The sequence below is a fragment of the Vigna unguiculata genome, chromosome 3, assembly GCF_004118075.2.
Source record: "Vigna unguiculata cultivar IT97K-499-35 chromosome 3, ASM411807v1, whole genome shotgun sequence".
NCBI classification, from domain to species: Eukaryota; Viridiplantae; Streptophyta; class Magnoliopsida; order Fabales; family Fabaceae; genus Vigna; species Vigna unguiculata.
Window position 1 is genome coordinate 6,643,739 of NC_040281.1, and position 17,547 is coordinate 6,661,285.

The 17,547-nt window shown below is 30.4% G+C and overlaps 2 protein-coding genes across 3 annotated transcripts; both read right to left on the reverse strand.

Moving 5' to 3' along the window:
- Positions 1–4,118: 4,118 nt before the first annotated feature.
- LOC114179962 lies at positions 4,119–12,407 on the reverse strand. Of its 2 annotated transcripts, XM_028066481.1 has the most exons (16): positions 11,974–12,407; positions 10,971–11,299; positions 8,800–8,944; positions 8,572–8,680; positions 8,314–8,454; positions 7,383–7,487; positions 6,624–6,707; positions 6,428–6,543; positions 6,159–6,260; positions 5,501–5,614; positions 5,350–5,406; positions 5,205–5,271; positions 5,043–5,096; positions 4,861–4,935; positions 4,724–4,759; positions 4,119–4,556 (listed from the first exon to the last, which is right to left on the reverse strand). In XM_028066481.1, exons 3-16 carry the CDS (start codon positions 8,817–8,819, stop codon positions 4,443–4,445), a joined length of 1,194 nt encoding a protein of 397 aa, XP_027922282.1. In that variant the 5' UTR covers positions 8,820–8,944; positions 10,971–11,299; positions 11,974–12,407; the 3' UTR covers positions 4,119–4,442. The 2 variants fall into 2 exon arrangements, with proteins under 2 accessions (XP_027922282.1, XP_027922281.1); XM_028066480.1 differs by lacking the exon at positions 10,971–11,299.
- Positions 12,408–16,132: 3,725 nt separating this feature from the next.
- On the reverse strand, positions 16,133–17,228 carry LOC114174898 (early nodulin-75-like). The gene has a single exon (XM_028059632.1). It carries the CDS (start codon positions 17,226–17,228, stop codon positions 16,266–16,268), a length of 963 nt encoding a protein of 320 aa, XP_027915433.1. The 3' UTR covers positions 16,133–16,265.
- Between the last annotated feature and the right edge of the window lie 319 nt (positions 17,229–17,547).

A 17,547-nucleotide genomic window follows, 5' to 3' on the forward strand; every position in this document is an offset into this window, starting at 1 on the left:
TTTGTGTAAATAAATAAACAAGCATGTTATGAAAAAAAGAATATATTAAACTGAAAGAGAAAATAATATCTAAACTTGTATTTATAAATACACAAGTGTAAGCAAATATAAATGATTTGTGAATTAATCAATATTTCAGTTAATTGTCAGCTTTTAAAAATTAATAGATTATATGTATTGATGAAATCATAAAGAATAATACATAAATAATTACAAAAAGTAGAATGAAAATTTTTTAAAAAATTATGGGAACAATAGGGTAGGCCAGGTTTTTGACCAAAAATATGCGGAAAATGTAAAGTCTGTGGTATTCTTTTAGGCAATTTTTTTCTGCACCTCATAACTTTCTTTCCGTATTTTCGTAAAATTTCTCTTTTCATTGTCTTCTTTTATTATAATTCAGAAATTATTATTTTTACTTCTAAAGAGTCAAAAATAACTTTTGAATTGTATAACCCAAAAATAAAAAATAACCTTTCCGGAATATACAATTTTAAAATCATTGTCATTGATTTATTTCTAGACTGTATAATCTATAAAATCAAAAAATGTGTTCCAATGCAGTTTAGAAGTTCTGTTTTTTTTTTCCTCAAGAAAATCTCTCAAATTTCACAGTTTAAAAGGTATTTAACTTTTGAATTACACAACTCCGAAAAAAATTAAGAGAAAAAATATTTTTAAACTGTACAATTCATAAAATTATTTTTAGTTTCCATTAGTTTACAATCCAGAAATCAAAAAATAACTTTCAAATTATACAGTTCGAAAAGGGCAAAATGGAAAATTATAGAGGTGCACGAACAAACTGTTTTTGTTATGGGTTAATGGACTCGTCCCATGATCCTACCTCATGATCCTACCTCCAATGACACCCCTACTTTGTTATGACTATATATATATATATATATATATATATATATATATATATATATATATATATATATATATATATATATATATATATATATATATATATATATATATATATATATATATTTTATTTTATCAAAGTCTTGTGTGTAAAACAAAATCTTGGATAAATTTCAGTCCTCTAAAAGAAAATTTATTACCACTTGGCTTTCTGAAAATATTAAAATTTGATTTGTTTTCTAAAATTTTAATTTGTGAGTTATTTTAGTCTGGTTCTTAGAAAAAAACACTTATTAACACACTAACTATTACTTTCAAAATATGAAGGAGGAGTATAATAACAGCTTATATAATTGAAAAATTATAAATAATTAAATTTAAATATTAATTTTGATCCAAATTGATCACAAAATAATGTTAATAATGTTAATAAAAAGAATAACATAAATTGTTGGTTAATTAAAAAGAAAAAACTTGGTTGATATCAATCAGTTGTCAAGAACTAATTATATTCTGAACAACAATCAAATTAATAACATTCGAACTTAGATTAAACTAATGAGAGCGTATGAAGAGAGATAAAACTACAAATAACTTCAAATTTTTATATTTTATGTCAAATCTATTTTAGGTAATCAAATTACTCTAATTAATTTTTAAAATTTGAATTTATATTAAAATTTTCTCTCTAAACAACATATTTTATTATAAAACATTTAAAATTCTCTATAAAAATTAATTATTATAAGAATCTCTCTTAATAACACACTACAAGGGATGTGTTAATTGGGGATTTTACTTGAAATGAAAACAAGAAAATTGATTGATATTTAAGAAAAAAAAAATCACTACCTTAAGGTTTTAAGTTAAAAACATTATATTATCTCTTATATGAAAGTTAAAAACATTCTATGATCTCTTATATGATTTTGTTCTTTGATGACAAATCTTCTAATTCCGTTTCTTTAAAAAATAATTTTATGAATTTACACAAATGTAAAAACTTTTGTATATAAAAAAATTATAACTACTTTATATTTTGACCTTTTAAGTGAAATGATTTTTACCAATTATTTTATCATGCAAAATCAGATAAATCAAAGTGCATTTAAATGGTGTCACCCATTAATATTACAAAAAAAAATAATCTAAAATCCAATCAACATTAGATGTTAGTCTACTACATTTGATGTTAGATTACTATTAACAATAATAAGTAATTTTGTCATTTGTGTATTTATTTTGAATGTTTTCATTTATTAGGAAACTATTCTTCTGTATCACCATACCAAACTAACACACATAAACAAGAAAATAAAAAAATTAATAGAAAAATTGAGTAAAACAAATAAGATCAACACAAACTTATCTACATATCACACAAATTCATATTTAAAGTGTTGACTCATCACTCTTATAAAGTCTATGCAAGTCCTCTGCCAATTTCTTACTTCATAAAATTTAATTTACAAAATTACCAATTTATATTATTTTCACATAAATACCTAATAAGAATTTTCTTGTATCCTAATGCTTAATCATTCAGTTTGTTTACTATATTAATTTATTTTCCTTCATGTTTGCTTTTTGTCATAGAATTTCTATTGACTAACTATATTTTCAACTCATTAACTATTAAGGACTTTTAGACCATTTCGCTGAAATCTCATCATGACAATATTATGTTTAAAGAAACAACATTTAAAATCTCAGTAAATCATAGAACACCACCACATATAAGAGTCAAATCAAAATAATGAAAATTCCTGTTTTCATTAAATAAATAAAATATATAATAATAATAATAATAATAACCCAGAACCATAGCATAAAACAATCACGTTGATGTAGAAAAAAATGTTTGAAATTGAAAAAAAAAATTGTTGAAATTGAAAATGCGTGAAAAAAAAATAATACTTATACATGTATAAAGTCATACAAAATCCATTCAAATTTAGCAACAGAACGATCTATTAAAATTTGTATAATTTTGAATACAAAATGAACTTTTTTAATCTTTTATAATCTCAAAATATCATCCAATTCTGTTGCCTTAAAGAAGTTCATGTAATCTTTGATTGAATACCATGTTTTGTCTAAATTTAAAAAAAAATATTGAATAAAATTACATTATTTGTTTATAAAGATAATTTATAATTATTTGAAATTCTGATTGGACAGTCAAATAGGTGTTTTCTAATTTAAGGTTTTCTGAAATTTAGGTCATAGGAAATTCCAATAACTAATATTACTGTTTACCAACCAAACAAAGAGATTTGATAAAACATGTTTTGGGATGTGTTTTTCTCACGACATTAATAAACTATTTTGAGTTTGACATCACTTGGCAATGGGTGAACCATAAATTGTGCCAACACGTCATCCAAAAACGTGTCCTTAATGTTTGGGAAACTTGGAGGACTATTAAAGCAGAGAAAAGTACGATCCAAGGAAAATAGCATAATCTTAAAAGTTCCGGTGGAGCAAACAAATAAAGATTGAAAAAAAAAAGTATCACACCTAAAAGAATAATCCATGGTCATAACCATAGCAGGAAAAAGGTAGAAAAAAAGCATATTCGGTTCAAATTCCACCCGAAATTGTTGAAAAGCACCTGTGACCTTTTTCCGGCACAACTTTCTTTCATTACAGACATAAAGAAAATAAACGATACGAGATAACTGAAACAGAAATATCAGATTTTAAATAGTGATTTGCAAAGAAAAATTAAGAATTTTCTTTTGACTATTAAGTCTGAGAAAAGTTCTACTCTAAGTTGCCATGAGTATATGTATAGGGAACTGTTTCTTAATTTAATCTGAATACAAATTTTTTAAACAGTTATCTAACTAGTAATTACAAATTAAAATTAACATTAACATATATGATAAATTTGGTAACTTATATTACATGTATAAGTTTGTAAGTTATATTTAGCATTATTTCTTATTAGTTAATGGTATAAAAGAAATCACATTGACAATCAATAATAATCAGACACGTTTTCAGATTTACTACCTCATTTTTTCATTAAAACTATAGCATAAAAGAAATAAATTACATATTCTTAGAAAACATAATAGATAAAAGTTTATTTACTTAATTGATTTTATACTTTATCTGTATCCATTAAACATAACATATTCTCAGGTGCATTTTTTTAACATTCTATACTTTCCATCTCTTCTCATTTTATTACTTTCCTTCCTATTTAACTTATAATTTTGACAAATAAATTTTCTAACTTATTTACCGTTTCAACTACGTAAAGGGCTTCCCTTATCACATCCAAATTGTGTATACCTTTACACGGTATTGCATTCGTATTCCCTGCAAGCAAAGGTTCCTAAAACAAAGAATATTATATAATCAAATACACTACTTACAGTAAGTTTCATTTACCTATATTATCTAATTCTCTAACTTTCTACACTGGAATCCCACGTTGAACTGTTGTTTAGGACTCTGAGTTACAAGTGCAAGTAACTTCCAAACTTAAAGAAAACACTATATATCATGCAAAATCGAACTCAACAATGGTGATGGCTGTGTGTACCAGTCAGGTTCTGTCGTTAAGGAGTAGTTGAATTGAACATATCTACTCCCACGGCCTTGTAATATGCATCTTCTGCATTTGCCAACCGACTCTGGAACATTGTCCACTCCTTTTTACACCTCTCCCTCACCTGCCACCAACACCATGGACATGATTCATCAAAAGGCATATTACTACTTAGTAATCGAAGAATTTGCGTTAAGATAACAAGTATAATGTTCAGCAAGTATGCAAGCAAAACATTATATAGATATGAGAGAGATATAAAACTGTATGAAATGGGTATATATAACATACCCCTTGCCATGGTGCCTTCCCAGATTCTGATTCTCCCTAAAAAAAAAAAAAAAACACAGAAAAACATGCATATCTTACATTGGCAATAAGAGTGCAACTAATGGGACTAGCATTAATAATCATGGAAAACAAATTACCTGATTCCCTAGTGAGGGAACACTTTGATGAATAATCCACTGAGAATCAACAACGCCAATCTTCTCATGTGCAGGCTACATGACAATAAGAGATATTTGTTTAATGTTTAGGGTTTTTATATAATAGCAATTGCAATTAAAGAAAATCAAATTTTGATAAATTGATGAGACAGCAGACTTACCTCAACACATTTTCTGAGAGCAAAATCCAGGCCCCACCCGTGGACCAAATCATTCTGAAATGCCCATAATGGTGCACTCATAATTAAAGAGCGCTTAAACAGACATTGAACAACTGGCCAATGGATATTTGCAAAAAAGAATAAAAAGAGTAAACATTTAACCTGAATCATATGCCACACACAACGCCATGCATCACGTGAAAAAACTGGAGCCATAATCTCAACAAACCTGCATGGGTAACAACAACATTAGATACCGTTTAGTATGAATAGATAATACAACAAGAATACTGTAATTGATACTTACGCTGCACATGGAGGCAGATGGGGATCACTACACCATCCTGGTTTCTCTTCCGTTTCTCTAGTTGAAATAGCAAAAGGTAAACGGTAACTTATTATACATTCATATACATAACATGTACCAGAAGAAATCTAGCACTGGAGTCCTCTCTTACTTGTGAACTTCACGATCACCTCTTCTCTTTGTCATTTGCCATGTCAACCCTTTATTAGGTTCCAAACCAGGCTGCGATATTTCCAATCCATGCTTCTTCACGAGTTTTAAGTATCTGCGAATGAAATTAGAGCATATCAAACTTCATGAGTAAAATAAAGTTAAAACCTCGAGTATATAAAAGTACATGTATTTGGTTTTGATTCATTATCAATTGCAGAAATTTCAAACACTGTCATATATGTCACAATATCACGGTATGTGAAAACATACTTCAATCCAATATTCAAGATTGTATTTCAGAATGACTTGTCTTTGATTCTGCAACACCCTTTTCTTAAATAGGCACTGCAGAATATCTTTACATTAATATTCAATAAAGGGGGAAGGATTATAGGAGATTTCCTATTTACATGGAGTAATTGAGAATCCCTAACAGCTAGGTGTTACATGTATAGAATAATCTATTAAAGACATAATCAATTATATTTATACACACTAACAATATAATCACATATTAGCACATTTCAGAGATAAGATGATTACTGACTTAAAGACAATTTTTTTAGAAAAATAAACAAGTAATCAGATGATGTTGTAACACTTTACACGGATATAAAAAATTAAAATGTGTATTATATCATATATTAAGTACTCACTCCTCTGCATTAAAATGTTCAACACCCAGGTCTTCATCCCATATAAAAATATAGTCATATGGTGCCACAATGTCTGGATGCAGAAACCGTTTGGCATACCACCTAGAAGGGAAAACAATTAATGATTAAAATATCATGACGTAATTAATATTTGCATTACCAGAACACTTGGTTTTAGCTAGGCAAACAATAATAATGGTAAAAGTAGCTTTGAAGATTTGGCAATTGGCATCCAATACTTATTATGATTGAGAACGGTGGATTCTTACCATTTAGTCTGTTTGCGAACACTCACATGAATTGCCCGTTTTGACCACTCAAACTCATCCCATTCAGTTGTTTGGCCATCATAATGAAATAGAACTATTGTAAAGTTCTCTGAGAACTGATCCAAGTAACGAAACTACTTTAAAGATACATACACAAGCTTAATCATCAGAAAGAGGAAAAAAAACTAACAGTTACCTTTTTCACATTTGCATCAATATTATATCTCTGATTATAACCGACAGTGAAAGTTACAAGGTACTTTGGCTTTAAAGTTAAATCCTGAAAACAGCAACTTAATCCAATGCTCAGTATGATATATCGCAATAAAAGCATCAGGGTCCTCTCTAGTCCAAAATTTTACAGACGGGCCAAATAACAAACATAAAAAAATCAAGCTAGAAGAAAAATGCACATGTGGCAAGCAACATAAGTTTTCTAGACACATTCTTTCCCAAATTATCTCAATCTTGAAATTTAGGAGTTTCATCTATTTTCCTTCATCAAAACAAAGAATCTGGTCACAACATATAAGTTTGGGTTTGGATGCACATTGACAAAATTTATTTTCCATAATTGATTTCTGTCAAAATTGATTTTTGAAGTGGCCTAATTTATGTTTGGATGTTTTTATTATAAAAACTAGTTAGTATTAAAACTCAGTATAATTTTTCTATGCAACTGAAAAACTATCCAAAGTTGTTTCAACTCATAATCAATTCTAAACCATTATAATTTTCTCAAACATAAAACCAAACATATGAGATGTATCTCAACATGATTCTAGAGAATCCAAAGGGAAATCAAACACGCATGAAGTCTTCAGTAACAAGTTTATTAACAATGGTAACAGGACCTTAATTAACAAGAACGTGTTTTCTATGTTTTAACCCCCTGATGCTCCCGAAGAAAGAATGAAAAATAAAAATAGTAAAAAAATTATTTTAGGGTACACACCTCACTGGGCTGGCCCCACAATCTACGCAAATAAAAGTCTGTCTCAGCTTCAATAATCTCAGGAGGTAATCTTTCAGCACCTCTTGGATTTGATGGAACCCATATCTGCAAAACAGAATCATGAAATTTGCAGCAATCATTAGACTTTAATAAACCAGTTTCCCAATATTGTATAATCCAAAATCATACCCAAGAGCCATTAACAAATGAATCATGTAGCCTTTCTGCACCTCTTATTGTTTTGTGTTTGATCTTATTTAATTTTTCCAATTTTGTAACATCGCCACAGCAGTAATTTCCTACTCTCTTCCTTGCATTTGAATCGATGTTTATCAATTAATAAAAGCACATTGTTTCTTCTAGTACGGAATTTGACTTTTCACATTTCAACTTCCCTAGATTGTTGATGGTAAAATAGTTTGTGGGTGTGAAAAAGAGAGGGAGAAACAGAGAGCGAAAGAGCTTTTCCAAGCATATGTTAACTTGAGTTAAATAATTTATGAATTAACAAATTTACTCAAGAATGCATAATGATTCATTTTAGGCTCAGCAGTCTGTTGCATGACTGAAAGGAAAATTTACATTACGGAATACTGGGAAACTCAAGTTTCCATCTACTTCATCTGGAGAGCCTATCCACTACAACCCCTTAAAGCATGATTCTAAAGACCTCAAATATTTATAATGGTAAACTGACATTAACTGATATAATTAGCTTCATTCTTCTTGCCCACTTACTCCTTACACTTTCTATGCCATCCTTCATTCAACAAATAATGTGCATGAAACTTTGAAGAGATTTTGAAACCTGTTCCAACTATATTATTCAATTACATCTTTTTCATTCTCAATGAAAGAAGTTATGCAGATATTAACTTTCTTGCATCCAGCAATTTTAATGTCCTTAACAAGGCTGACATGAGCTGTGTACCTTCAACGTATCATTTAATAACTGCTGTTGTGATGAATCGCCATTATTATTTTTCACAGAAGCAGGTGCATTGCCAACTGCATATTTCTCTCGAATGTAAGAAATGTCAATGACAGGAAGCAGGCTGGATGGGAGATTCAACTGCAAATAGTTAATGAGCCATTAGAGTTCAATTATTCAGTTCAACAACGTTCATATTTAACCATCAAATGCTCAAGCACAAGGTGTGCCTAACAGTAAGGTACTAAAAGTTTGCACCTTTGCATTCAATGCCGGAAATGACACTCCAATAAAGAATCCAAAAACTATTCCAACAAAAGTTGTCACAATAAGTCTCATACTATCACTTGGTTTCCTATTGGTAGAACTGCATTCAGCAAGATGCAAATGTCAATTGAACTGAGTTTCTGATGTAAACTTGCACATTTGAAATTTCTTATAATGACAAACAACATAAATAAAGTTGGTCATCCTTGAAGATTAGACCTGCGTGTACTGATCCCCATTATATCCAAGCTTTTCTGATTGTATGGTCATAAAACTACACACAAGAGCCTTTCTTCTTCACTAGTTAGCAGGGCACGCATCCCCCATGTAAAGAGCAAAGATACTTGTTATAAGAAAACAGGCCCTGTAGAAAGTACAAAGAACCAGCTAAACGTGTTACAGAACGGAACCAGAAAACGTTTCCAAAAAAAGAGGAACATACACCATGCTGAGACAAAAAGATTAGACTTCAGATGCAATATCCCTCCACCGCCAATAGAATAACCTTACATAAATAGGAAACCAAATCTGTTGTAATGAAGAAATAACAAATAGCCTATCATCCACAATCAGATCATAATTTTATTCAAATCTGATTCTGAACAGATTTATTACAAAATCAAATCAAGGCATAAATAGGAAATAATTGATACAAAAATAAAGAAAAACTTGTGACCCCCCTAGTATAGAACTCAAAATTGGGCTTTGACTGTTGACACTTTTTTCTTGAAAAAAAAAAAAAAAAACTTTCTTGGAGCATTCTTCAAGTGTCTTAAGATACTACAGAACACTCATTTATGTTGAATATAGACAAAAATTTCAACGATGTTATTTACCGTGAGATTCCTCTTGAGCACTTCCCCAAATATCCCTTCTTGATCTCCCTTTTCTCTTCCCAGGACAAAAAATATACAATCTACTGTTACTTGTGCATTGTGGGGGGGCCTTGGTTGTACATGTACATTCGATTTTCTCTCAATAGACTTCAACCAAACCACCTTAATTGATTTTGTTATTTATTTACCATGAGATTCCTCTAAAGCACTTTTCCAAATATGTCTTCTTGTTATTGATCTTACTTTTCTCTTACTAGTCTAAAACTCATACAATCTACTCCTCATACTAGTGCCTTTTGAGGCCTTCGTTGTACATGTACATTCTACTCTTCTTAATAGACTCCAAACCACCTTAATTGATTTTACGTTATTTTTTCTTTGTCGGTATTGAACCAATCTCTCTTCTCAATAATCACACATCCCTCTTAACATTTTCATTTCTACCCCTCTGACTTTTTCTCTAGTTGTCCCTTCAAAGTCCAACATCCACAACCATAAACTCTAGTCAAATCAACAGCAATACGATAAATATGATAAATATTGTCTTTGTGTTCGGTAGGTACTTTGAGATCACAAATAACCCTCGATGTCTTTCTCCTCTTTAGCTATCCCACTTGTCTCCTATTACGACATCCTCATTAAATTTTCCATTGCTTTGTAGTTTTGATACCAAATACTTAAAAAGATGCGGTATGATATCTTCTCGCACTTTTACTTACACATCACTTCTACTTGTCATTTGCTAAAATTGTAATGCATATACCTTACTCCTACTTAAGCAGGCACCATTTGTTTCCTATGTTTAAGTTGAGAGTTCTTCCTTTGATTCTTCAACCAACACTATATCATCCGCACAAACCATGCAATGAGGAATAGGTCTTTGTGTGTCCCTATTAAGCGCATCCATGATTAGATTAAACAAGTAAGGACTTTAGCCTTAGTCATGGTGTAGTCTATTCCTATTGGAAAAACCATAATCTCAGCTCTTTTTGTTTTCACACTAGTTACCCCCACATACATGTCTTATACAGTCCAAATATGAGCACACAACTTTCTTGTACAAAATATTCTACAACAGTTCTCTTGACACTCAATCATAAGCTCTTTCCAAGTCAAGAAAAACCATGTTAGTTTCTTTGCTAATTATCTTTCCATCAGCCGCTGTAAATGATAAATTGCTTCTGTTATTTGCCTTCCTAGCATAAAACCAAATTGATTCTCTAGAGTTCATGTGTTCATCCTAATCTATTCTTAGTAATATTTTCCCATAGTCTCCTGGTGTGACTTAATTAGCACAATTATGAATGTTTCCTTTGTTCTTAAAAGTATAGGGACCAAAGTGTTGTACTCAACTCATTTAACATTTTCTTAGTCTCACATACAAACCTAGCTGCCCATTTACATCAGTTTGATTATGCAACATTCCATTTCATGAGTAGTTTCCCTGTTCTAGCGATGTGAATAGCTCTGTTATTGCTCTTTGAAGCCATATTTAGTTTTCAAGGTTTATTTCATCCATGTTAACTACACTTCCCCACAATTGAGATGTCTTACCTTCAAACCACAAGCTGTTTTCAAGGTTTTTGAAGCTCTAAAATTCTTTATGCTTGACGCTTGCAAATGTTGTCTCTGATTTAATAATTTGGAGAGTTTAGGACTCGAAGTGTATGATTATTTGTATGCAGCATCTTTTTCCATCAGTGTCCCTTCCTCCTTGGCCATGCTGCATTCTGACCATCTCACCATCAGTCTGTGTGAACGACACCATTTTTATTTAATGCTTTCAAAATCTCATCTGACTATCTAGTCATATATTCGTTGTCTCTCCAGCAGTTATTCATTGCTTTCACTTCCTCGTCTACAATGTTGTCTCTCCAGCTTCTCTGATGGGGGAAACATTAAACTTTCAGGTTCGTCTTACAGTGTGTTTACAGGTAACAAGCTAAGACCTTAGCAAGCTTCAACTCTATGGGCAGAATTCGAATATCAAAACTGTTATTGTTTTCTGAGTCATATCTACATTACTAATCTCATGAACTTCTCCATGTATTAGTCGTACTTCATTAATACTAGAACTACACTAATCGTATGCGTACCTAATGAGATAACAGTTCAAACAACTTCATATATTGTTTTAAATGACGTGGATACATTTTGTCACAATCTAAACAATCGGTGACATCAGTTATCAGCTTAATTCTTTCCTCTTGCATAGAACCCCAGAATTTCAAGAGTCTGTCAACTTGAATCCTCCGATTATAAAGACGTTTCACTCCCTCATCCTAATTCTAGAAAAAATAAAATAAAATAAAATAAAAATAAACCATAAGCAAGAAAATCACGTGCTAATTTTCTCCTTATAACCACCGCAAGCAACGTATAAGCAACCAAGAAATACCCCCAAAATACTCCACGATTAAGTAACCATGTGTCGTTTTCCCCAATTTCAGGGAACAACAGAGGAAAATTAAATAACAGCAAGTGGCAGAATAATGTATGTTACACTACTTCTAAAAACCGCAAAAGACAACAGAAAAGGGGAGAAGGAGAAGCGCACCTGAATCTGGAAGCAAGATCTGGCAAAGAGAGTGGGTTTTAAGAGGAAAAACAACACTCGGAGTGGTTACTGGGAACCGAAATCTGAGGTTGCGGCAACGGTGGTGGTAGTGATGGAGTTCTTGGAGGAGAGAAACAATGGTGAAAAAGAAGGAACAATTATCTTTGGAATCTTCTCTCTTACGTTTGGATTTGTGACACCACCGAACTCAACACCGATTTCGCTTTGCTTTTATCACTTTGTTCTCGGTGTGTTGGTTTTGGTGTGCAACTTCTTTCTGAGAAAATTAGTACAAAAAATTTAAACAGAGACGAATATTTGAATTTATTTATAACTACTGTTGCTGTAACTCTTTTGCTTTCATCTGAATCTGTTGCACAGTAAGATCTGAACGGATACTTTCCACCGCTGCAAATTCAAGCGGAAAAATGGTTAAGTCACACTTTTCAACTATTTTTCTTTTACGGCACCCTTGAATCTCGCCTTGTTCCAGATTTATATTTATTCACCTAAATAATTTACTTGTTCTTTTATTATTAATTAGTAATAAAAATAATAATAATAATTAATAATAAGAATCTACATAGTCAATTCTCTCACTAATGCAAATTAAGTAAGTACTAGTATTGATTAGAAAGCTAATGATTTTGTTTCTTTGTGTGGGTAACTAATTAAAAGAATTAATTTGATTTGATAGAAAAATTAACACAAATTAAGAAAGATCCACGAGTCTTGGTGACTGTGAAAGATAGAAATTAAATATAAAAGTTAACATTTCGGTTTCGAAACAATGATCACATAAGTATTTGTTTTAACATTTCATTAAACGAACAATGTAATTATTTAAATAATAAAGTAACAAAATTAATATACTCTCGTAAAAAATCGGTCGGTTAACCCATTTTAAAAAGGGAAGTGATTGGTTAACAAAGTTTTTTAACAAACTTTTTGACAAATTACTAATTTAAGTAAAAAAGTATTATTTTATTATTTTATTTTGATTAAAAAATAAAATGATAATCTATTTTAATTCCATTTATAGTACTTTTGTCAACTTTGTCAAAAAAAAATTTGTCAAAACATTATTTTCCTTTTAAAAATTCAGTAAAAAAAAATTAAATTTTGGCTCGAAAAATAAAGTTGGGATAAGTAAGTTCGGCGGTTCAATATATTTTGTTACCCTATTCTTCAATACTTAATTTAAGACGAGTCCAAAATTAGAAATGAAGGGTAAAAAATATTGAATATATTCTTTAAAAATATAATATATAGTCGTATTGGATTAAAAAATTTATACACAAATTTATTTCAATAAAAATTCTGAATATTTGTGAAACATTTAAAAAAAAATAAACAACTCCAAATATTAAGTCAAATATTGAAGAGTTGTTTCAAATAATTATATTTAAAAAAAAACACATAAGCATCTGCAGTGGAAATTTACGCGTATGTATAACATAACTCTCATTATTAATCTTGTTTTCACTTTTTCTTTCCTTCTTTTTCATTTTATTTTCTCTCAATTTTTTTAAAAAGAAAATCTATTTTTCATTTTAGCTTTGTTGTCGTCTTGCACGAAAGGATCCACGCATCCATCGAATTCGACCTGTCACCTCACCATATACATTTCACCTTATAAAAAAATACTTATATATATATATATATATATATATATATATTAATTACTTCTGTCACTATTATAGTTTTTTAATCTCTGTTCTTTCACTCAATAACATCTAACATTTCAATACATTTGAAGTTATTAACCCTCTAATAATGAGTTGTTTCTGTTACAAAATACTAAAAAACAACGCTAATTAATTGACACTTTCAAGATAAAAAAAACCAGCTTTGAATTCTTAACTTATTCGTTTAAAGTTACTTTTTATGTTTCTGCTCACAAGAATTTCACTTTAACTTCAAACAATATTTTTTTAATATTAACAAAATTAGTTGTAATTAGTTATATAGAAATAAGTCAAATAAAAATTGTGTAAGAACTTAGATTTCAAATTTATGGGCGAGATTTCTATTTTCTTTAATTTTATAAAACGTATATGCGGTGTGAGACTTTTTATTTTATTTTATTTTATAAAATCAGTACTATTAATATTTATAATTATATATAAAGATGACTTTTTTTTATTTTCGGTTAATTTTTTAGGTTATTTTTTACAATATAATTATTTATTTATATTTTAAAGATTAACAAGTATTTTTAAATGTTTTTATAAAACTATTGTAACATTTTTCTTCATTCAATAACATGTATTTCTCTTCTTTTCTCCATTTATTACACATTAAATATAAATTTGCTTTGTATAATTAGGAGAAAAAAATGTAGAGTTTATTCACTTATAAAGACAAGATTTATTTGTGAAAAAAAAATGAGAAATGAACATAGAGAGATGGCATAGGAGGTTAGATAAGGAATATATATTAATGCTATCCTTTTTATAAAAAAGTTGTATCATTGTATAGAAATACAAAATAAAAATATTATAAATAAAAAAATATAAAAAATTGAGATACACTAATTTTAATATATAATGTAAAATCTTTATATATATATATATATATATATATATATATATATATATATAGTAAGTAGGGGTAGCAAAACAGGCTAATTTAGTCTATTTTGACCCCATTCGTTAATGTTACTTGAACTTTTTGATTATTTCGTGAGATAATTTCGCTCCATTGATTTGTCCAACAAACCGAATCATCAATAGTCTAATTTAAAGGCTTGTCCAACAAGTTTTTGCCTTGCCCAATGAGCTATGAAATCCAAGCTATTTGAATGTTCAAAAAGTAAATTTGGCTTAGTGAGAATATGACTATCCCTTACCAATCTATATAATTAAGAAACCCAAAAGGTCAAATTTATCAAATTTGCCCAAAGTGAGTTGTTCTCTTATTTTCTCATGTTAAAGATGATATATACCGGTCAAAACAACATCAAACTAAACCAATTTGACTTAAATGAAAAAAATTAAAATCATCCACAATACTCAATATAACACAAACAAGTCAAACATATCAATTCCGACCAATTCATCATACCTTCATAAAATTAACATTTATTGGTCATATAATCATATTACTTCTACAATTGGGTAATATATCTTGGAGTATTATGGGAACTCCATTTACTTGCAATGTTTATCTTAAAGGAAAAATTTTCAAAATTTCAAGCACCGAAACTACTCAAAACTTAGAAACTTAGAGCAAGACATTTAAACATAACTAAATTTTAATATATGTGATAAAATAAGTTGAGAGAATCACTCTTTCTAACTTATCCTTATCAAAATTGATAACAAAATCGTAAGAAAAATAAGTGAAGATAGAATTTACAATAAAAAAAAAAATGAAATTATGATTGAACAAAATATTCTAGGACTCCTCAACTACTAATGTAGAATCCTTTATATATATATATATATATATATATATATATATATATATATATATATATATATATATATATATATATATAACAAAATTACATAAAAAATAAATAAAAATAAAATTTATTTTCTATTATACAAATTATTTATATTTATTTTATAATAATAATTTTATTATTATACTCGCACATGTTTTCACTAGATAACATTGTTAATAATTATAAAATTATTTTTAACTTGTTATTATATCTAACATATACGTATTAAAATTGATTGCAGTTATTTATACGATAAGATTAATTTTAATATTTAATTAAATCAGATGATACATAAGCATCTCCCATTAAGGTTGCACGAAACGAATTCTCTTACAGCATCAGATGTTTCCAAAGTCATGTTTAAATAAAAATCAAGCAAGAAAATTATGTTGAAAACCAAATCAGTCTGAACTTGATTCTGCTGCCAACCAAGAACACACACTTATTTATCTGTTTGTAATTGATGTCAAATATTTCAAATATGAATATGCAGGCCATGCAATTTTAATCATTGTTGCTACTTTACCCGTGATTACGTAGTTAATAAAGTATAGAACAAAATCATGTTTTATGTTTCTGAAAGATTTGAACACAGGCACAGATTAAAGCACTGATAATTGACATTACAATATTTATTTATGGAAAGGGAAACTGAAGTTATACATTACAAAGAGGCACATAGAGCCTTTATTCTGAAGAAACAGTGCATGCAGAAAAGAGAGATTGTACGTACTTCACATATTAAAAGTGCTTCCTAAACGCAAACAAAAAACTTTATACGACAAACGAGACAGGTCTAACGTTTGAGTAGACCAAAACATGTGATGTTGGGCAGTGGTTATTAGTTTTTCTTGGATGGTGGATAGTGGCCATAAGGTGGGGGATTGTAGATCGGTGGCTTCTCCAATGGAGGTGGCTCGTAAACCGGAGGTTTCTCGTATGGAGGGTGGTACAGTGGGGGTGGGTACACTATTGGAGGTGGCTTCTCATAAGGGGGTTCATACACCGGTGGTGATTTCTCATAAGGGGGTTCATACACCGGTGGTGGTTTCTCATAAGGGGGTTCATAAACCGGTGGTGGTTTCTCGTAAGGGGGTTCATACACCGGTGGTGGCTTCTCATAAGGAGGTTCGTGTTTCGGTGGTGGTTTTTCATAAGGGGGTTCATACACTGGTGGTGGCTTTTCATAAGGAGGTTCGTGTTCTGGTGGGGGTTTTTCATGAGGAGGTTCATATTCTGGGGGTGGTTTCTCATGAGGAGGTTGGTATTCCGGCGGCGGCTTCTCATGAGGAGGCTGGTACTCAGGTGGTGGTTTCTCGTGAGGAGGTTGGTACTCCGGTGGAGGCTTTTCATGAGGAGGCCGGTATTCTGGTGGTGGTTTCTCATGAGGAGGTTGGTATTCGGGTGGTGGTTTTTCATGTGGAGGTTGATATTCGGGTGGTGGCTTCTCGTGTGGAGGTTGGTATTCCGGTGGTGGCTTCTCATGGGGAGGCTGATATTCCGGTGGTGGTTTCTCATGAGGAGGTTGGTATTCTGGTGGCGGTTTCTCATAAGGTGGTTGGTATTCTGGTGGTGGTTTCTCATGAGGAGGTTGGTATTCCGGTGGCGGATGGTGGTGTGGAGGGTTGTGATGAGGTGGTTGATACTGAGGTGGAGGGTGGTGGGGTGGTGGTGGTGGTGGTGGTGGTTTGTGAGTTGGAGGAGGTTCGTAGAAGAAGCGTGGCTTGAAGGAAGCAAAGACTGGAGTGGTGAGAATCACCACTCCAAGTAGGAGCAGGAGAAGTGAGTGTAGTGTACAATTCATGTGTCTCAGCTGTTGGTGAAGAAAAAGGTCATAACATTTGAAAACTATTTATAGGACAAAATCAGACATGCAAATCTTTACTTATTTCACAATATAAATGGTAAAATAAAAAATATAAATATCAAAAAAAGTAGTCGGTGCAATTTTTATTCTTAAACGGATAACTACACTCTTCAGTGAATTTTCCATTTCATTTGAGTTTAAATACTACTAAATTTTAGCTTGAGTTTTCACAATATTTTTTAAAACAAATTCTGAGTTTTTTTAATTATTTTATTCAAGTTTTTAAACTATATATATATATATATATATGTATATA